The 20,753-nt window shown below is 49.8% G+C and overlaps 1 protein-coding gene across 3 annotated transcripts; it reads right to left on the bottom strand.

Annotated features, from left to right (window-relative positions):
* Positions 1-949: 949 nt before the first annotated feature.
* On the bottom strand, positions 950-20,551 carry CARD9 (caspase recruitment domain family member 9). 3 transcript variants are annotated; one of them, XM_044992166.1, is made up of 13 exons: positions 17,768-20,545; positions 15,564-15,787; positions 13,396-13,533; positions 12,286-12,611; positions 11,462-11,641; positions 10,456-10,608; positions 9,406-9,531; positions 9,110-9,301; positions 8,489-8,530; positions 7,057-7,105; positions 4,804-4,874; positions 3,050-3,126; positions 950-1,709 (listed from the first exon to the last, which is right to left on the bottom strand). In XM_044992166.1, exons 1-13 carry the CDS (start codon positions 17,779-17,781, stop codon positions 1,613-1,615), a joined length of 1,689 nt encoding a protein of 562 aa, XP_044848101.1. In that variant the 5' UTR covers positions 17,782-20,545; the 3' UTR covers positions 950-1,612. The 3 variants fall into 3 exon arrangements, with proteins under 3 accessions (XP_044848101.1, XP_044848100.1, XP_044848102.1); XM_044992165.1 differs by having other exon boundaries at positions 950-3,126; positions 17,768-20,551; XM_044992167.1 differs by lacking the exons at positions 950-1,709; positions 3,050-3,126; positions 4,804-4,874; positions 7,057-7,105 and adding an exon at positions 7,453-7,643 and having other exon boundaries at positions 17,768-20,548.
* Between the last annotated feature and the right edge of the window lie 202 nt (positions 20,552-20,753).

The raw sequence follows: 20,753 nt of genomic DNA, 5'->3' as shown, positions 1-20,753 counted from the left end.
CCCCATCACCATGCAAAGTAAAGAGACACCCTCCTTAGTCATTCTGGGCTCTGTCCACACAAGTCTGGCAGACCACAGGCCCAGGTTTCCCAGAGAGAGCCCTGCAGTGCCCAGGGTATCTACTACTAAAGGTTGCATCCGACAAAGTGGGCATTCACCCACGAAAGCTCATGCTGCAAAACGTCTGTTAGTCTATAAGGTGCCACAGGATTCTTTGCTGCTTTTACTACTAAAGGGGGAAGCCAGGGCCCACTAAAGTCTCACATCCCACTTACCAGAGTAGTATGAGAAACCTCAGCAACCCCTGGCTGACTGAATATCCAAGGAAAATAAAAACCTGTTACATTATCCTGCTGTATAGGTCCAGTTGCAGGTGGGCAGAAGGACAGCAGATAATGTGCAAGGAGTGTGTTCTCTCCTTTGCGATTAGCATTGGGCATCTACCCCTCTACACCAGCAGTCAAGTCCCTATCAGCACACTCGTGCTCTCTCTTTCTGATAGTACACAGAGCCTTAGAAGTGCTTAACATAACAGTAACTGATGTATATTCAAAACACTCCTCAAGACTGTGGAGCTAAATTAGTTTTGGTCAAACCTATGCTAGTGTGTGTTTGCTTTTATATTTGCTAATGATAGAAGGGCAGGTCCTCTGCACCCTGCTAGATTTGGTTAGTTTTCTGGTTCAGGCCCTTCCGTTGTTGGAGTAACGGACCATGACACCTGCATGGAGCTGAAGTGGCTCCACAAGAGGCCTACTCACACAGCTGGAGTTACAAGCACAGTGTTTCCATACCAAACATGCTTAATGTCCCAGCTCCTCCGGTTTCATTTAAAAAATAAAACAGTAAAGTTCTATCCCTCATGGGTGTGGAAGAAAACAAACGTGACTGCAGGAAGCAGATAAAATAAAAGGAATCCACCATTTATTAAAGTCTCACGATGGGGGGAGGGAAAGATGGCTTGTTATTTTTTAACTGATGGTGCTAATAATTATGGAATTGAGGCATTAAGTGGTATTACATTCTCCCTCAGTTGGTTATTTTTCTGGAAATCATAAGGAAAAGATTTTCTTAAGCTAGTAGGTTGGATACGGACACAGGGTTTTTCATATCCCATTGTTGTGTGCTGTTGCCATAGCAACAACTTTTAGCATATTTTATAGTTTAGCACACTGCTTAGTCCAGTTTTGAAGCAAATATACTTTATTTTTTTACTTGTATTATTCTGTGCAAAAAACAGTCCAATACACTAACATAGCACCATGATCATAAGTATTTCTGCTACAGCAATGGGAGTTTAATGCATTTAGATGTCCTTCCACAAGTGGTAGGACATCATCCCCATTAAATATATAAAAGAATTAGGGTTCTGAATCAGACGTGAACGGGTTAGGTGACTAGGCCATGGTCACATAGGATTGCTATGGCAGAGGCAGAAATATAGTCCAGATCTCCTGCAACCCAATCCAGTGCCTTCAATGTTGGTAAATGTTCAAGGTGGTTGTTGAGAAAGTTTTAAATGTCAATCAGCTTGGACGGACAGAACGGAAGATTCTTGCACTATAACCCCAGCAAACTTTTTGTAATTCCCGTTGCAGTTGGGCTGATGCTATTAGGAGCCTTCAGTGTCTGTGTTGTCACTACCAGTGTTGTTTTCCCAGTCCACTTCATGGTGTCTGCCCTTCTGCACCCTTCGCAATGCCCTCTTTCTGTAAGTTAGGTTAAACATTTATGAGAAAAGCAAAATTCCATGAGCAACAAGCTTCTCAATTACACATAAACCAGCAAACTGGAAAAACTCAATTAGTACTCAAACAGGACTGTGCATTTGTAGTGACACTGGCCAAAGTAAAAATTAAGGCGGCCTATCTACCTTCATGCACCAGGACACAACGTAATCACCTGCTGAAGGTCAGGAAGAAGACTCCTTCCTGATACAGTATCATGCGCCTGTACCTTCTGGGGCGCACTGGTTGAATCAACGTTGTTCATTGGGGCAACTTTGTCAAATAAATTATCCACAATTGTGATATCAGTGTTCTGGGTTTCCTCTCAAGCATCCAATATAGACTGATCAGAAGCTTACTGGGTTTAGTCTGGAGCAGTAAAGCCATTCCTATATTCCTCAATGTACAGTAGAGCTGAACGCAAGAATTTCCTGACTCTCAGTTCCTTCTTGAATACAAGTATTACATAAGAGCCCAGCACACTACCACTGACAGAAGCAACACTACATAGTTTTAGACGTTTCCTGTAATCTGCTCCAGCATCTAGCTCTTTTGGATCATTTCTATTTAGTGTGAAAATTAAGATCTGCATTTGACATGATGCTCGGTCCCTTCAATACCCAAAGATGGAGACAGAGGCGCTCGGCAGCTTGCAATCGTTTTGAAAGGGCTCAAACCTGCCCTGAGTCTCATTAATAGGAGCTTGGTCTTTGGTGTCAGCAGTAGCAGGATGGAACCTTGAGCTAGTAAAATAGATCAAACTTACCAAGCCAGCAGTTCCCAAAGTATGGCACTCCCAGGACTGCAGAGTGCCATTAAAAATCTGGGGTGGGGTGAGCATAGATCCCTGCCACCTGACCCTCACCTTCTCCTCTCAGGAACCCCCTTTTCCCCACCAGCAGCCTGACTCCTATGGCCCATGAGCCCCTGCACAGACCCCCTACAAATCTGAGTGAGTGGCCTTGTGATCCATTGCCCATGACCTAGGTGATCACCTCCAGCTTCATGTCCTCTGGGTACCCCTCTGTTAAACCACGGTGGAATCGGTCAATGGCATTAAGCAGCCTATGACACAGGCCATGATATACATGTGTGTCTGAAAACATCCACACTTGTTTCAGTGCAACGCAACGGCTGCCATTTTGGCCAACTTGCTCGGCACATCTGGGACTAAATGCACGAGTCCCTACGGCTTGAGCTAGAAGAGAAGGCAGTAACAGATTCTCATCCTCCGCGGATCAGGCACAGCAGGGGACATGACACACAGTGACCAGTAGGTTACGTAAACATGGCAAGAGCAGTCCTGAGCGCACAGGCCAGACCTCCGATAGTGCTCAAAGCTGTCCTTCATCCGCCGCCGCTCCTTCTCAGCCAGTTCTCCGTTGGGTGGGCCACCTTCCTGGAAAGGAAAAGAAAGACCTGGTCTAGTTGAAGCTTGGGGCTGGGGCCAGCCTTGCTCTACAGAGAGGCCAGGAACTATGTGGGCAATGAGACAACTTCTGGAGCTGGCCCCTGAAGGACAAAAGAGGCACAATGGGCAGGGCAGTGGAGGGGGTGTGGAAAACATGAACAGCTGCTGTCCATGCAGTGCCATGATGTGTGCTCCCAGTGGTTTCCATGAGCGCTCAATTCACTCATTAAAAATGAACCTGTACCAGTGAACGGGCTGAGAGCAGCTTCATAGCCAAATGCATCTTCTGGGTGCTGCTGCTGTTTAGAAAGCACAGGAGCTTTGTGCTGGCAGCTTCTGATGCCCACAGGTCCCCGGGGAACATTACAGCCTCCTGTGTTCACTCCTGGCCATATTATCCTGTGCATGGCCGAGTCAGGCTCAGGCCCTGGCTCACACTTAGAACTCTATGGCCTCCTTCTGAAGACATCCGATGGACTGAAGATCCACTCCACCACTATTCCCTCCCTGAATTGCCCTCATCTCTCCTGAGGAGGTTGGTTCTTCACAGCATCCACTGTATGTTGTACAGGAGCCCGGCTCCTGCATCACTTACAGATTAGTGCTCATGCTACCGATCCCACCAGAGGCAGTGGGGCTACTTGCCTGAGTGAGGGCTTGGAGAGTGAAGCCCTAAACACCAGAATCAGAGGATAAACCACTTAAGAGCTCCTTGGGGCACAGAAGGGATGTCTGGATTCATCCATTTGTACAGCTGAGGTTCACATCCTCTTCCCAACAGCATGAGTAGGAACAGCAATATTGCTTTGGAGACCATTTAATCACAAACATCAGTGTCCAGACAACATAGATGCTGAACATTAATTAGCTAGAGCAGGTTTGGGGAGCAGGGGGAGAAATGAGCAGTGGCTGAGACGTGATGTTAGGAGAAAAAGGAGAAGCTGAGAGATATTTGCAAGGGCTGACATAGATGAGAAAGGAAACACTCCCCTGTCAATAGGAAATTGCTTAAAAACCCAAATAGCGTTGCCAGTGCTAATTCTAGAAAATCAGAGGCTCAGTATCATCCTTTAAATTTAATGTGGATTATTCCTCAGTTAGGCCCAGCCAATCCTGTTCAACAAGACTCCCATAGAGTCTAAGCTCTTTGGGACAGGGACAAGCATTTACTATGTGCCTGTACAGCACCTTGCGCAACAAAGGTCCCGATCTGGCGCTACAGCAATATAAATGATCAACGACAATGGGAGTTTGGGATGTGCAAGGAAGGCAGGATCAGCCACTAAATCCTAACGTAAAGGTCAAGTGGATGAGAGAAACACCAACAACTGTCCCAAAAGCACCCTCCCGGAGATGGCGCCCGTAGGCTGCCCATTCTTGTAACATGCCATGAAATGGTACATTCCTGACTGACAGTGAGGCAGCAGATGTGTTGATTGGTGAATTCCATTCCCACCCATCCCAAAGAGCAGCAGCTTCCAGAAGAGATGGAAGAGACAATGATGCCCTGCTGTTGTTTGAAGGATGAATTTGGTCATGAGAATACATAAAACTCTCCCTGAGAAAGTGCCAGGTACCTTCAAACTGGACAAGCCTATCGCAAATGCAAATATTAATCATCATGAGTGAGGCCCCAAAAAGCGGAGGGTTCACAAAGATACTTACGTTTGACGATTGCAGGCCCTGGATGCTCTCTAACGCATTGAACTGCTGATCCCGACCGTCAGAGAGATCTTCTAAGAGAGAAGGAAAAACTGCAAGTGTAGTCGCAAACTGGTGTTGTTTATTATCTGTGTTACTTTAGCACTTGGACCCCTGCTGTCCTAGAAGCAGCCCCAGCCCAAAAAAACTTTCCATAGATAGAGACAAGGCAGACAAAGGAAGGAGTCTCCTTTTGTACAGATAGGGAGCCGAGGCTCAGAGCGATGAAGTGATTTGTCCAAGACCACCCAGGGATTGCATGGCAAAGTCCTGATCTCCTGAGTCCCCACGCAGGGCCTTCACCACAAGCCCATCCTTCTTCATGTCATTGATTTGTGGTTTTACAACCTTAGAATAGAACAAATTGCTTGTAGACATTGTGCATTTCACACCCCGGGTGTCCCAAAGTGCTCTGCAGAATTACCAAGTGAGACAACGAGAACACAGTAACCGATGCAGGTGAAGGGCAATGGCCATTGTGTCACTGGCAATAGCTCACACCTAGTGTAGGAGGTTATTGCTTGGTACATGCAGAGTGCTCCGTGTTTTCAAGGTGCTGCAATACATTAAGCCAGTCTTCCAATCTCCTTAGGATGTAATCTGCATTACTATCCTCAGTTGACAGACGAGTGGGGAAAAGGAGACAAAATTGGAGTGACTCGCCCAAAACTATACCGCAAGTCAGTGGCAAAATGAAAGCCAGACCTCAGGAGGTCCTGGATTCCAGTCCTGAGCTCAGTCCACTAGAGCAAGCTGCCATTTTATTAGCTGTTGGAATCTTGCTCAGGACAGTGGGGTTTTTCCCTAACTCTTTTCAAAAAGGGACGTGGGATCTTTGCTATCTGGCAGGGCATGAACGCAAGGGACCTCAACAAAGCAGCCTCTTAAGGTTGTTCTCTAATGAAGATAAGTTGAGAGGTCACATTGCCTAACATGATATTAAACATGACTGGTCAGTGTCCACACTAGCTAAGTCACGTTTAATATCATGTTAATTAGAACACACACTGAGGGTTGTGTTAACGCAGCCTAGTTTTCTAGCAAGATCAATCCTATATAGAACTGTGCAGTTCATACTATGACTTCATCATGCGAGTGCAGAACTTGAACTCATAGCAATCCATCCAGGAGCAGAGATCGTTACCAACCTGCTAACCTGGACTGGTACTTAAAATCAGACCAGGGCTTCTCAAGCTTTTTAGTGATCCCCTTTCCCAAATGGGTGAAAAAAAATATTCAGGCCCCTCAGGAGGTTAAAACAGGAAGATGCTCCCATGCGGCAGTTTCTCTCTTCTTTTTGGAAGCGCAGTTCAAACTCTCAGTGTAGCCTGTCAAATCTTCCTCAATGATGAGTCATTTCCACTTGGACCTCCACAAAAGCAGAACCGGGGATGGTGTGTTCATTAGCTAGTTCTGCTTTTGTCAAAGCCCAAGTGAAAATAACGTAATTTAAGGGGAAAAAACAACCCAGCAAAGAGCATGGAGAAAGGTGCACGACTCAGTTAAAGTGGAGTCGGGACACCTGGGTTCTGTTCTCAGAGCTGCCCCGACAAGCAGCGAGAGCCCAGGCAAATTACGTAGTGTCTGATTTTCACAGATGCCGAGTGCCGGCAGTACTCCTTAACTTCGCTGGGGACAGAGTCCTCCACATCTTTGAAAAGTCAAGCCCTGCACATCTCCAAGCTCATTTTTCCTGGGGGCATCAGTACACTGGCACTCGCTTAATAATGAGACTTTAGGATCAAATGGAACAGTACTGCCTAGTGCTGTTATAATGAGCTAGCCCAACACACCCTTCCAGAATGCAGCCACTTGAGGACCCTCCCAGATCACATGTCATGAAGAGAGGAATGAAGGTAAAAAGCTCTAAGTGCTCAGCAGAGGGCTTCACAGACATCCCTTTCGGGAGATGACCGGGAGTTCTAGACACCTCCATTTTGGCGTACCCAAGTTAGTCAACCCACAGAAGGTGTCTCTTCACAAAGTGCTGAGCACCCACCCTGGGAGTCCCAAAAGCATATCTCAAAATTGGGGCCCCAAAAACCATTAATTACTTTTGAGAATTCAAGCCCCATTGATGCCCCAAGACTACACAGCAGAGCCAGGAGCAGAACCCAGGAGTTTCTGACTCCCAGCTGCCTGCTTTAGCCACTAGACATATTGTATCAGGAATACTGCTCTAATGGCTCCAAGTAGAAATTAAACAAAAAGTCTTACTTTTATCAGACAGCAGTGTGTCCTCATCCAGGTTTCCATGGAAAGAGAGCTTTGGGACAAAAAGAAATAGGTTTCTTCTGGGGAAATAGCAATACTCATTTTCCTCTCCTCGTCTCCCACAAAAAAGACAAACGATAAAAACAAACAGAGCCCCAGGATTCCACAAGTTTCTCTTTCCTGTCTAGCGATAGTTGCAAGGCAGCCGACCCATCCTATGCAATATCATCACCTTAGTGACACACCTGTAGATACAAGTGCTTTGCATGAATGAAGCCAATTCTCCAGTGAAAAAACACTATCCCACACCAATAGGATAGTGCTTCTATTGCGTGTATGGCACCCTTCGTCCCACATCAGTCTCATTACCTACCGCTGAATGCAGCTGCCTCTAGGCAGGGAGCAGCAGCAGCAAACATTACACAACCGTTGGAGCAGTGTGGGGAAAAGTGGAGGGTAACTTCTCCAGTGGGATGGCCAGGGGATGCAAGGAGGCAGGTTGTAATTGCCTCCATTGGGGTTTAATTAGGTCACCAGGAAAGAGCTAAGATCTGTAAATGATCCCAAGCGGCCAGGACCTCAGATCTCACCTGAAAGATGCAAAGTTGCCATGGTTTCAATCAATTAAACCAGCCCTGCTCCCACCCCATTACAGGCCACTAACTCCCCCTTTCCATGGAAATTCAGGCTGCACTGGCTTTGGCTGAGACTTGGGACTCCTTTATATCCAGGCAGGGGGAGGATTCCCTTTTATTCACATCTCGTATCTTGACTGAAGATGCAATACACTAGACAACAGCTGCCGTGAAGCAGGAGCCAGCAGAAGCAATCTGGCCATGCTGGGCACCATGCTGGAAAGGCTGTCTCAGTGCATCCTCGCAGAGACTCATCTCATCTGCTCAGAGTCCGTGGGGCTCCCCACGCAAGTCAGGGCTGTGGAACTGGGACCTTTATTTGTATCCTGAGCATTTAAAGTTACACTCACAGAGCTACAAATCCCGGCCCAGAATCTGAGCTGCAGCCCAGATGTGCTTGGATGACTCAGGATTGGTGCACACATCCTCTCGAACCCGATGCCAGCCAGCCACTGGGCTGGTCTGCAGTGCAAAAGCAGAGCAGCCCTGGTACTACTATAGTCCTGGTTCTAGCTCACAGGGATGGCTGGAGCACTATTTGCCCAGGCCATGCCTCTCTTGCTCCCAGATACACACGCTGTTATGGCAGGATCTACACCTCCTAGAGGTTTTTCTGCACTAGGGGCATCCTCCATTGGCTGGTTACACTGGGGTGTGTTTTTTCCAGGTGCTTTGTGCCACTGGAGCACAAACTGAAGCTGGCTGCAAGTTATCTGCTAAGGAGCCTTTGAGCAGAGCTGGGGAACCCAAAGACCTGCCATAAAGCGGTCAGACTAAAGCCAGCTAGTCACTTTCCTCACCTCTTGGGAACTCCTGGGTGAGGCGTCATCTAGGTCAGAAGTCTGGAATTGTAAGAAAACAAGCCGGTCAGGGATCTGTCTGGGGAGCATGCTCTACAGTGAGACAGCGGCAATGATGGCACGTGGAACAGAACGAAAACTAGGAAGTGAGACGCAGGGATTTCCTCCCTCTTACCTGTCCCTACCGGCCCAACCAGAAGCCACCCAAGAGACTATGATACTACTAGAGTGTTCTTTTTGTTCTGGGCTTAGGAACAGAGTTATGGTACATCTTCCCCCACCCCGAATTTCCCCCCAACGGCTCAAGCCTCATCCTTCCTGGGCTTCAGTCGCCAGCAGTTGGCCTCGATGCACCAGGGCCAGCCCCAAATGCAAATAAGGAAGGGATGCGTTTGCACTGGTGGAGGTTACTTACACTGGAAACCAGGGTGAGCTCTGCTGTGGCCCATCCCAACTTCCCTGTCTAAGCACAGCCATTGATTGCTGGATCGAGGCTGATCCCAACTACAGACAGTGTCAGTGTCTGAAGTCAGTGCAACACCCAGAGCCAAGGCCCCCCCAGCCTCTTCCCCTGCCCACAGCACAGGACCCGCATGTAGCTGTGTATTCCTGCAGACTTACCAGCGTGGGTGGCTCCAGGTGCAACTTTTTCAGCTTGGCCTCAGCGGCTAGTAACTGGCCCTCCTTCTGGAACAGCTGTAGCTGCATCTCATCGCACCTCTCCCCCAGCTCCCGGATCTCTTTGCGGTAGGCGTCTTTGTTGACCAGGCTCTTGGAGTATTGCATGTGGAACTGCTCTCGGGTCAGCAGTGCCTGGTGCAGAAGGTGGGAGGGCAAAGCGTGTCACTGACATGGTGTCTGAGCCTACACCTCCCATTATCTTTGGTAACTGGGCTCCAAACAGGAAGTTTTATCACCTGGTCTCTTTCTGCAGCCACTTCTTCTATCTGCTTCAAGATGGCCTCAATGCGATCCTTGTACATCCGAGAGTCCTTCCTCAGGGACATGCACTGCAGCTCCAGCAGCTCCTTCTCCTCCGCATGCTGCAAGCAAAGCACAGAAGCGCCCTGCTCATGGGGCTCGCTTGACCAAGACACCCAATGCTGGAGGCAAAGGGGCTCTTGAAACATTCTTGAAACACCCGTGGCTTGTAGTGTAAATACCAGACATGGATTGCTGAGCCGTGCCAGAGCAAAGAGACTCTTCTAGTTGTCCAAGCCCAATGCCAATTACACCGATGAGGCCACAGGAATGTTCAGACAGAGCCAGGCACCCAATGCTGTGACCCTAACTAGGGGGCTAGGAAGCTGGCTGAAATGACACTTCCCATTTACATGCATCCGAGACATTAACAGCAATACAAGCTCCCAGCCCCAGGATGCTACAGAGACCATCAATGGAAGGGCAGCTAATTGCTGGGAACAAGGAGGTGAAAACATAACATTCCCCTCATAGCCCTGATTGAGTGGATGGAGGGCGAGTCTGAGGGCAAGGAGACGCTGGCTTACTGTATGATCTTGGACAAGTCATATGGCCTCTCGGTGCCTCAGTTCCCCCTGGGGATGGTGCTTACTCTTACTGAGAAAGCATATTGAGATCTGCAGGTGGGAAAGTGCTTGGAAGGCAAAGGAGATATGGGGCCTGACGTAAGCACTTTGCAAACAGTAACTGATCAGTTCTCCTGGTGATCCAAGTGGATCAGTGTCATCATCCCCATCTTACACGTGAGGCAGAGAGAGGCCACATCTTTCCCAAGAACAGGGAGTCATACCAGAGCAGAGGAGTACCCATCTCAGATCATGTTTCTCATTAAACTTCTGCTACGTTTGATCTGAGCCAGAAGGCCAAGCCGCAGCGCTAGCTGCCTGGGCGCTGCTCTGCTCCACAGGGAGGAGAGTGGCTTTCATTGTACATGTCCCCCATACAGCGTTTACTCCATCTCTCCCCCCTCCTGCCAGACTTCATACTTTGTCCTGGAGATCCTCTGCTTGCTTGAGCGCCTTGCGCAGGCTGTAGATGGTGTTCACCAGCTCCTGATGCTCCGCCAGTGCCCGTCTCCGATCAGCTTCCAGAGTCTGGACGTAGAGGCTGTTCTTCTCAGAGTTCCCTTCCTTGGCGACCTCCAGGGGGAAGGGGAATACAATGAGGGGTGGCCCAACTGGCTAGGAAAGCCAGGAGGCACTCTCCCCTTCCCGAGCCTAACAGCACTAATGGCCAATTCTCACTCCCCTTCCACCACCCCCATGGGCCTCCACTCTGCCTCTGGGTTAAAGCGGAGGTGAGCAATATGCTCTCCAATGCAGCACCGGTCTGCCCTCATCTGTGAGATGGAGGGGAGTCGCCTGGAGAAAGAGTCCCAGCAGGTGCTGCTCTGAGCAAGACAGGGCATCACATGCCAGGCCGTGCTTGCCACAGGCTGCTGTGTCCTCCATGTTAAAGATGAAGGCAGCTGCGTGCTGCTCCATTTCCTGCCAGGCAGGTGTGATCTGCAGGCTCCCGTGCAGCCCTGCAGAACACAGGAATTGCCAGGCAAGATCAGCGCCCCCGTCCAGCCCCGCATCCCGCTGTCACGGCCGCCAGTTCAGGGGAAGGTGTAGTGTGAGTTGGGCAAGTCTGGGGCCCTTAATTTAAACCCTTCTGAGCCTCAGGCCTAGCTGTTCTCACTAATGCTGTACTCCTCTGCCACCACGGCTGCTCACGCCTCTCTCTCTCCCCTCCCTTTGCCCTCCGAGCCCATCTAGCTGCCGTCAACCTTCACACCCCCTATATCCCACCACCACTGCTCAGGGGGTCCCTCTGCCACAACGCACCATGCGCATGCTCTGCTCTCACCCACGGCTCTCACCCCGCCAAGCTCCCCAGCCTCACCAAGAGGGGCCCTGACACCAACCCCCGCGGAGAAGCCTGCGTTAGTGAGGCAGAGCTGCTACCCCAACCAGTCCCTGAGTCCCAACACCTGCCCTCCCCACACACCTGGAGCGTGTTCTCCAGCTCTTGATTCTTGGCCAGCAGCAGCTCCTTCTCCCGCTGGATCTCCCACACCACTTCATGGCTCGGTCGCTGCTCAATGGCATGCTTCAGTTTCATGGTGTGTTTCCTCTCCAGGGTACAGTCGTCCTGGGCCTTCATCAGGCTGTGCCTCAGATGGTCAATCTGCAGGGGGAGGGGGGAGTTTGGAGCTGGTCAGGCCTCGCCAGGAGCCATATGAGGAGTGCTGGCTGGTGAGGGGGAAATCTTTGTAGTGGCATGGTTTTAGTCCCATCCTCCAGCAAGCAGCACGAGGGGAATGCCTTCCCCACCTCCGAGGGAACGTGGCAGAGTCCTCTCTGCTCACAGCACATGGTACCTGTCTACCCACGTGTAAGATACACGGCAGCAGCGCTGCAAGCTTCCCCCAGCTGCTGCTACGTTTGACCTGAGCCAACAGGCCGAGCCGCAGGGACAGCCCTGCCAGCATGTCCCATCGCTGCACAGGGGAGACCCTGTTCATTCTCTACAGCACACGCAGCCGCTAGCATCTGGCCTGAAAGGCTTGTGAGTTAGCGCCAACCGCGTGAGGCCATTTGCATCATGTGCACCCTTGTTGCCCAAGGAGAAAGCCAGGCCTGCAGCACCCCATGTCAAAAATCCCCTTGAATGCACTAGCCCAGCCCAGTGAATTCAGGACTCCTGGCACGCGGTGCAGAAGAGAGGTGCACATCGGACTGTGGCGTCCGGTCGCTAAGGCCCGACTGTGCTCAGCTCTCCAATCCCGGGGGTGCACGAGGGAGGAAGGAGAGAGAGGGCGAGGCACCAACCTCTAGCTGCAGATCCCGGTTCTTCATCAGGGCTGCGTTCTTCTCTTCACTCTGCTTGGCGTAGCTCATGGCCAGGTCGTAGTTCTCGTCCTTGCATTTCCGCAGCTCCTTGGCCAAGCTGTCCCTCTCCTCCTTCATCTTCTGGGCCCTCTCCTGGTGCTTCCGCAGCACGCTGTCCCTCACCCGCATCTCCTTGAGCGCATCCTCCTTGGCATGGAGCCACATGTTGAGCTCCTGGGCTTTCCTCCTCTCCTCCTGCACGGCACTCTGCAGCTTCGTGATCTCGTTCATCAGGAGCTGGCTCAGGCCCGATTCCCCCGCGGTGTCTGCACAACAGAGAGACTCACACCACATGGTCTCGGGCCCAGCACAAGTCCCCAGCCCCAGGCAGAGAGGTCCCTTATCACAAGACTTCCCTGCGGGTGCTGTCTAGCCAATGACACACGTAGTCAGCGCCCACAGGTCAGTGCCATGGCAGCTTTTCTTCCCCCAGTCCCCTGAGCCAGCCCCACACCCGGTACAGTCACGCTGACAGGAACATACAGCTGGCCAGAGCCGGAAGGAGCAATGACCCCGTACCATCAGTGGCCTGTGGACATGCCAGGTGCTCCAGAACAGCGCCCCAGGCCTCAGCCACTCTGGGACCCATGTCCAGTGGGGACACATGCTGGTGATTTCACAGGGAATTCTGTGTGCTTGCACCATGGCTGAGCAGTCCATGAGGGGAAACCAGGCCATTAGCTAGCATCCGCTCTTCCTTCTGAGACAGGGAGCAGCACTGGCGCTCCCCAAGAGGGGGGTGGCGGTGTAGCTCTTAACACAGCATTGTGCTTTCAGTCTCCAACCTACAATCAGATCTGGGTGGGCTTCCACAGAGCTCTCCCCGCAGGGATCCGACTGCAGGATTGGAGCCTTGGTATCGGGCGGCGGCTCGTGGAGGTTAGTCTGACCCTCGCTGAAGAGCTTTCGAGCAGTGACCTAGTTGGAAAGGCTGGCTGGGGCTCTGCCCACATGGCCCACCGGGGATTTAACCGTGGAATTCAAGGTCTCCTCTAGCTGCAAAGCAGCATCAAATAAAGAGACTGTTGTGGGAATGAATCAAAACGTTACCGATAATCATTGAAAAGACCCTGCTGGGCTCCTTGCCGGTTATTTTCATATACAACTGTGGGTAGTAAAGCTCAAGGCTCTCGAGAAAGGCCTCAAAACCTTTCTGGCCCGTCCTCTGAAGTATATCCAGGAGGACGCCTGCAATACAGAAACAAAGGCGCTTACTGCAACATGGCACGTCAGAGTAACGCGCGTTCCCTGCACCTCCAGAGATGGCTGGTACTTACGTTCCTCTGTAAGCAAGAGCAGAAGAGAGTCCTTGGTGTCAAACCCTTCAGGCCTGGCCCAGGCAACTCTCTCACTGGCTTTAAGGGGCAATTTAGCTGAGCAGGGTTTGCCCCTAGGCCTCTGCTCCTACTATAGTGTTGCAAAGAGCAGGTGCTGCAAGAGAAGCAATCCCTTGTTGAAGGCTAGGGAGGAGGAGAGCAGGCAGGCTTGAATGAAATGGCCATGGAAGTTCCTATAACTCTGGGCGGCTTTGGTCTCAAATTCAGGAAGAGGGGATGTTAGGTGGCACAGATGTCCTGATCCTGCAAGGGGCAAAGTATCTGCCAGGAAGTGCTGGAGCCTCTGCTCTGCTCTCAAGGTCAGCAGGACCGCAGCCTGCTACAGGTGGGGTCACAGTGAGAGCAAGAGAAGAGGGAGTCTGTCACCAGGTTTTAAAGTTGGAATTATGAAGTCTAATAGGACCAGAGATGCTTTCACAGGCAGGTCTTTTTCATGGTGTCAGTCTGAAGTTAAACACTCCCTGCAATGCTGGAAACCCAAACAGCAGAGTGCGTGCTAGTCAATATCCTGCAGAGAAGAATCATTGAATCTATTTCCCCCACGTTAAGTATCCTGTCAAACTGTCTTAAATGGGCCATCTTGATGATCACTACAAAAGTTTTTTTTCCTCCTGCTGACAACAGCTCATCTTAATTAAATCAGCCTCTTAGAGTTGGTTGGGCAACTCCCACCTTTTCATGTTCTCTGTATGTATATGCATCTCCTTACTGTATGTTCCATTCTATGCCTCCGATGAAATGGGATGTAGCCCACGAAAGCTGATGCTCAGATAAATTTGTTAGTCTCTAAGGTGCCACAAGTCCTCCTGTTCTTTTTGCGGATACAAACTAACACGGCTGCTGCTCTGAAAGAAGAATCCTACACTCAGCTGGATGGAGGCAAGGGAAGAGTCCACAATAAGCCTTTCCAGTCTCGGTTCCTTGCGATGGTGGCAAAGGAGAACCGGTTAGTGAGTTACACTTTCCAAGGGAAAGTGAACAGCTTTGTTTCACAGCCCACGCTGTCTGAAACTCAACTGTTCTGAGACTGTAAACTCTTTGGGAAGGAGCACAATGGGATCTCAATCCTGATTCAGACCTCTGGAGGCTACTAACAGTGACGCAGCGTGGCCTAGAGACTAAGGCACTGGTCTGAGACTCCAGAGCCCTGGGTTCTGTTCCCATCTCTGCCCTGCTGGGTAACCCTGGGCAAGTCACTTCCCCGCTCTGTGCCTCAGTTTCCCCATCTGTAAAATGGGGGTGACAATACTGGCCTCCGTTGTAAAGCACTGAGGTCTGATGAAAACTGTCACAAAAGAGCTAGGGGTTAATATTGTAAAATAGACTAGGTGGTGAAAAGTACCTTTGATTTGTAATGTTCTCAGATTGAATAACCCCAGGGACTCCTAGTAATAGAGGCTAATTTTTCTTTCTAACGTTGCCAGAGTCCCTCTGAACCTGAGGCACAGAAATAGTTTATCCTAGATTCAGAGCTTTTTTAAGGTCTGTACGAAGTGCTGTGATCCCTTAGTCTGAGCTCATATAACAGACCAGAAACCATCTCCAAAATAATTCCCTTTGAACTAGGGCATATCTTAAAATAAATCACTAAATAAAATCCAATCTTGATTTAAAAATTGCCAGTGATGGAGAATTCACCACGTTAGCTCAAGGAGAAGGAATTATTTACCTGTTTATTTGGATTTAGAGAAAACCATTTTCAAATGGCTGGGAAAAGATGCACCTTGAAAAGCATGATTCCCAGAATTGCACTACAAATGTTGATGGTAACACCATGTGGCCTGCAGGAGCAATTGACACCTCGGCATTTTCATTCCAGTGTATCACCCCAGAGCCTGGCCACCCCCACACGTGGCGAGTCGGAAGCTGCCCAGTACCCACCTACTTTCCGTTTCCGGACCACCAGGCTGGGGTCATTAAGCACTTGCTCTTCGTCGTCATGGTTAATCACTTTGCATTGGCGGAGATAAGGCGTTATTCTGGAGGGGTCTATCACCGAGATCAGCTTCACCCGGAAGTTCTCCAAGTTATTCCAGCACATCTCGTCATCCTCCTGCTCCGACATGGTGGAGAGCAAGAAATACTGGCAGGCCAGGTCTTCTTGTCTGAAAGCCACACCACAAGCCTCAGAGCAGCTCGGGATGAGCAGCAAGGATAGCAGGTGGCCCAACACCATCAACCCAACGAGACTGGGAAACACACTCATTGACCATAAGGGACCATGTCTCCCACAGCAGCCTCTAACTCTGTACGTACAAAATACATGCACCCCCCATTCCATAAGTGGATCGGGTCATGGTGCACCTCATGTGCAGAAATGCCAGCTTGTGCAAGCAAATGTAGGGCTGGGGCACTACGTCCCAAGCTCCCTCAGCAGCTGGCAGGGTTGGCACCACTGTGAAGAGGTGAAGAAATTCTGGTGAGCGCCCTTCAACCAGCCATTTCCTGAGTCATTAGAGGAGGGAAGTGAAACCACTTAGTGTGCACCCTGGGTCAGTAGCATTGAAGACCGAAAGCTCCTGCGTGGATGCTGGGGACTCCAGGAACTCAAATTGCATATGGATTCCTAACAGGCTGTACCAAGGGAGAATCTACATGTCCCACTGACATTAACAGGGGGTCACATGTGCTCAGGGCCCAAACCTAATCTAGTGACCCACAAGTGCAAGGGTAGAGCATAAACAAAGAACCATCACACAACAGATAGCTATTACCTGCTTGAAACCAGAGATCATCTAAGAGTGTTGTGCGGCCCCTTGGGCAACAGGGATAGACACATATTCGAACATGAGAGTGAACCTGTTTGAACAGTTCCAGGGGAAGAACCCCTAACAGCTATGCTCTTAAATTGCAGTTAATTGTAACCACCAAGAGCTAATATTTTTAATAGTGTCTAATTTGCATTTGCAAAGGAAGTGGATGTGCAAAACTCACAACTATACACGATCTTGCAACATTGCAAACTACGTGCAGTGCCGGCCACATTGCATGTGAAAGTCACAAGCTTTGGGTAACCCTAGCAACGTTCACGTGCACCATGCACATTGCTTTGAAACATCACTGCCTGAGGTGGTCAGCTGACAGCGTTGTGTCACTGCAGAGAGCCTCCTGAGTGTTACTTTTGCAGGAACTTTTTGGCATCCACCCTCAGCAGCTGCTGCACTTTGGGGTTTCTTTCCCACAATGCTTCCTCCCCAGTGCAATCTTTCCCATACACCCATAAACCAAAATGAAACCAGACTGGAATTTTCTAGAGTCAGCTCAACCAGGCTATATGCCGATTCGAGGAAATCAGGAAGCCACTCAGGGACTGTTGACATCAAGATGCAGAAGCCACATTACAGAAGTTGTAGCCTACAGTTAGATGTGCATTGTCCTTGATCAGCGACTCATTTTGATACAAGGAATGCACACTCGGGCCAGGTTCACTCCTCCCCCGCTTAGAGAAAACATGAAATAACCTGACGCTTCGGCGAGACCTTTCTGACCTAACGATGACTTTGTGATGCCCTCTTATCCCCATTCCTTGTTTTGCCCATTTGGGGCCAAATGCTGCACCGAAATGGGTGCCTACATTCTGACCCAGGCATTTGATTGCAGTGCTCCTATCAGAACAGGATTCATTGCAGTAGCCAATGGCCCAGAGGGGTTGCCAGCCACCTACAAATCCAGGAGTGTTTCATTTGTTTCGGGGGGGGACGGGGACGGACCTGCATCATTCCTGACAGCAGCAGGTCTGTAGAGCCTGGGGTATATCTAGCTCCCTCTCTCGGTCCCTAACGGGCCTTACTCTGCTCCCCCCCAGACACAACTCCCACTGACTTCACTGCATAGACACTACAGTGATCGACACTAGGTAAAGCCAGTGGGATTGACTTCAGCAGCCTGCCTGACCCATCCCTAAACATTCTGCTACCCCAGCACACAAACTGCTCTGCCCACTAGCGGAGCCAGTCCCAGTTCCCAACCAGGTAAAAGAAGTAGAAATGCCTTGCCCAGTTGATACACACCCCACCCTTCCCTCTAGTCAAAGACTGGATCCAGATTTCCATAACTACTAGACGTTCTGTGTTACATGGACCAACCTGGCTCTGCGCATCAAGTGTTTCCTCCTCTCCCGGGCTCTCCTCGGCTCCTTCTCTCACCGGCTCAGCATGGCAATGCTCTTTGTCCCATCTCCCAGCAAACCCAGCTGCATGGCAGCCTCCCTAAATAGTCCATCTGCAATACAGATGACTCAGAGTAAAAATTAGAAAGAAGAAAGGGGAAACCAGTGGGTAACAGCGCTTATCCGAGACAAAGGAAAAAAAAAAAGAGGAAGCCACAAGGGGAAAAAAAGAACCTAGTGTCTGGAAGCACCTCACATCCCTATTGACTTGCTGAATAACTTCGTCTCTCTGTGCCTCAATTTCCCCATCTGTACCACGCAATAACTCTGAGAAGCAGTTGAGGCTTCTTTATTTAATGGTTATAAGGTTCCACTGATGAGAAGTATTACAGGAGTGCACAGGCACTGTCTAGAACGTCCAATCTCTTCAGTAAGAAGCTTGCACAACAGCCATGTGGGAAAACAACAGCTTCTGAAGTAGGTTCTCAAGTTTCTAGGTCCAATGTTATAGGACAGGGGTCTTCAGGGACCGGAGGGGTGGAGATGATAAACAGAACTAATGCTTTCATTATTAAAAAAAAAACCCACACAACTGGAGTTATAACAGCCTTTCAGGTTAAACCTTGATCCCTTTAACTGCAGCCTTATCAACACACCAACACCTTTGTACCTGAATGCAGACAGGGACAAGAATTCTTTCTTGGTGTAGAGCCACAGCTGGTGTGCCTGGGGTTGATGGGATAGACCATTATGACACTTTCCCAAACGGGGCTTCTAGTTTTGGGTGCCCATTGACTTCAGTGGTAATTGTGGGTACTCGGCCCTTGAAAAGAGTCAGGCCCTAGGTGTCTCAAGTTGGACAAAGCAAAGAATAGAACCCAGGAGTCCTGGCTCCTAGGCCCCAGCTCTAAGCATGTGATGGGAGGGGCAGCACAGCAATAGTTGTTGGAGGATTTTAAGCACGCACACAAATCACTTTGACTGCTCCTTTACGGAACTATTTCTGTTGTTCTTCCCACAGAACTTGAGACTTGTAACAGCGATGACAATTCAGATGCCTGATTTTAAAGAGTCCAGAGGAGTCACATAACTCGATACTCCTGCAGTATCGAGTTATGCAGCGTCATACAGCTTTGGATCAGCACCTCTCCCTACAGGCTAAACTCTTCTACAGGCTAAACTCCTGAACAGCCTCATGCAGGGCGGTCAGAGCCCCTGCTCCTGGGCCTCTCAGCACAATCCTCTGGGTGGAGCAAAACTGGTTGGAGCGTCTGCAAACCCTGTGCTTCCTGCTGCGTACAAACTGCACGTGTAGCACATGCCTTCCAAGATACGCTTTGTGAAGACTTTGGGTGAGGCTGATCTGAAAGCAATGTGCTAATTGATAGGCCTATCCACCTTGTGGGGCCTTCATCATGACAGTACCTCAGTGCCATCTTAAAGCATAAAAACCTGCCTCTATTTCCATGTTTTCTTGACAAATAATGACAAGAGGTTGCTCAGGAGCATTGGGTCCGCAGGTGTCGGCTTAGTGCAGGTGTCGGCTGGCAGTGATTTTTGTTTTTTTGAAGGAAATGGTATTGAAGTGTTTGAAGCAGAAGATATATAAACTCTAATCTGTTATAACCACCGAAGATAGAGGCTCAGCCTCAGACAAGAGAGGGCTGCAATAGTTTCGGATGACCTCACTTGGTTCCTAGGTGAAAGTTTGCTTATTGATCATTTCTTCAGCTGTGTAATAGACAGATAGGTAAAGGACTCGCTAGCATGACTGATGCTCAGGGCTGAGCTGTAGCTTAAGTTTTCTTCATTTAATAACTAAGTTTCTGGTTCTTTCTATAAAATGGTTTTGGGAATTCCACTCTTGCGTCCTCCAATCTCCATTATGACAGAATCCAGGTGTTGGGCATGTTTGTAGCACAGTAGGGGAAGGGGGTTACTTTTAAATCCAAACCACTGGAGAGACCTCCCTGGCAGAGCCGCCTTTTGGTGCCAGCAAACAGGAGGGAATTTGTGCACACTATGCATTTACCGTCTCTGCAACAGAGCCCGAGGACAGCTTCCAGAATCAGTCCAATTCTCCCACCCCACCATCTGGTGGAGTACCACCTAGACCAAAGGTGTGGGCATCCCAGGTCCTTGAATTATAGGGATGCTCTAGAGTATGGTCCCTATTTCTATTCCCCCACCATGCTCCATACCTTAGTCCTAGCTTGCTGGCCACATACCACACGCAACCCTCCAAGTGTGAGGTAGACAACCATGACATTCCAATTAACCCACTAAATAGGAGGCATTACAATTAGACCCCATCACCAGAGACTCAGATCAGGTGCCACACAGTGGCAGCCTGGCTAATCAGCCTAGCAGGTGTCATTACCTAAGTGGCATTCCCAAAGGCACATTGACTCCAGGGCATAAAGTCCTATGCCCTACTTAAGCCTCATGTTAACAGCTGTGTGCCAAGTGGTGCACATGGTTTCATGGCAAAGCTTGTGCCTTGGGGTGAATTTCATGCAGGAAGGTGGCTCGCACACGCTTTGGGAGGGGGAAACTTGCCTGGAATTCCCTTCTCTGGGTGTGATACAGGCTTAACATTTGAATAGCACCTTGGCCTACTGGGACTTGGCGACCCTGGAAAGCACCACACAGGCATAGGGTGGGACAAGGCATTGCCAGCGAGGCCATGCTTCATAGCATCACTACAGCCTGAAATCACTGCTGTGCTCCTGGGAAATTAGAGCCACTCCACAGTGTCTACTCTTCTCCAGCATCTTTCATCCACGGAACTCAGACTTTACCAACTTTCATTCATTTAGCCTCAGCACTCCTGAGGGACAAAAATCCCTGCATTGCTGATGAGGAACTAGAGAGAGTGACATGCCCAAGGTTGCACTGTAATCTGCGACAGAGCCAGGAAGGGGATCCTGTGTGACCAAGTCCTGTGCCTTAACCACAAGATC

Source organism: Mauremys mutica, chromosome 18 (assembly GCF_020497125.1).
Source record: "Mauremys mutica isolate MM-2020 ecotype Southern chromosome 18, ASM2049712v1, whole genome shotgun sequence".
Taxonomy (NCBI): Eukaryota; Metazoa; Chordata; order Testudines; family Geoemydidae; genus Mauremys; species Mauremys mutica.
The sequence above is the reverse complement of the archived record's forward strand: the minus strand, read 5'-3'. Positions and strand labels throughout refer to the sequence as shown.

Bases quoted from the DNA above. Each gene is read 5' to 3' on its own strand.
- CARD9 (XM_044992165.1), bottom strand. The intron at 12,612-13,395 runs GTAACGTTTTGA...TCTGTTGTGCAG, and splicing joins GGTCTTTTCAATGATTATCG to ACACCGCGGGGGAATCGGGC. The intron at 11,642-12,285 runs GTTGGTGCCTCG...CTCCCCCTGCAG, and splicing joins ACCGGGATCTGCAGCTAGAG to ATTGACCATCTGAGGCACAG.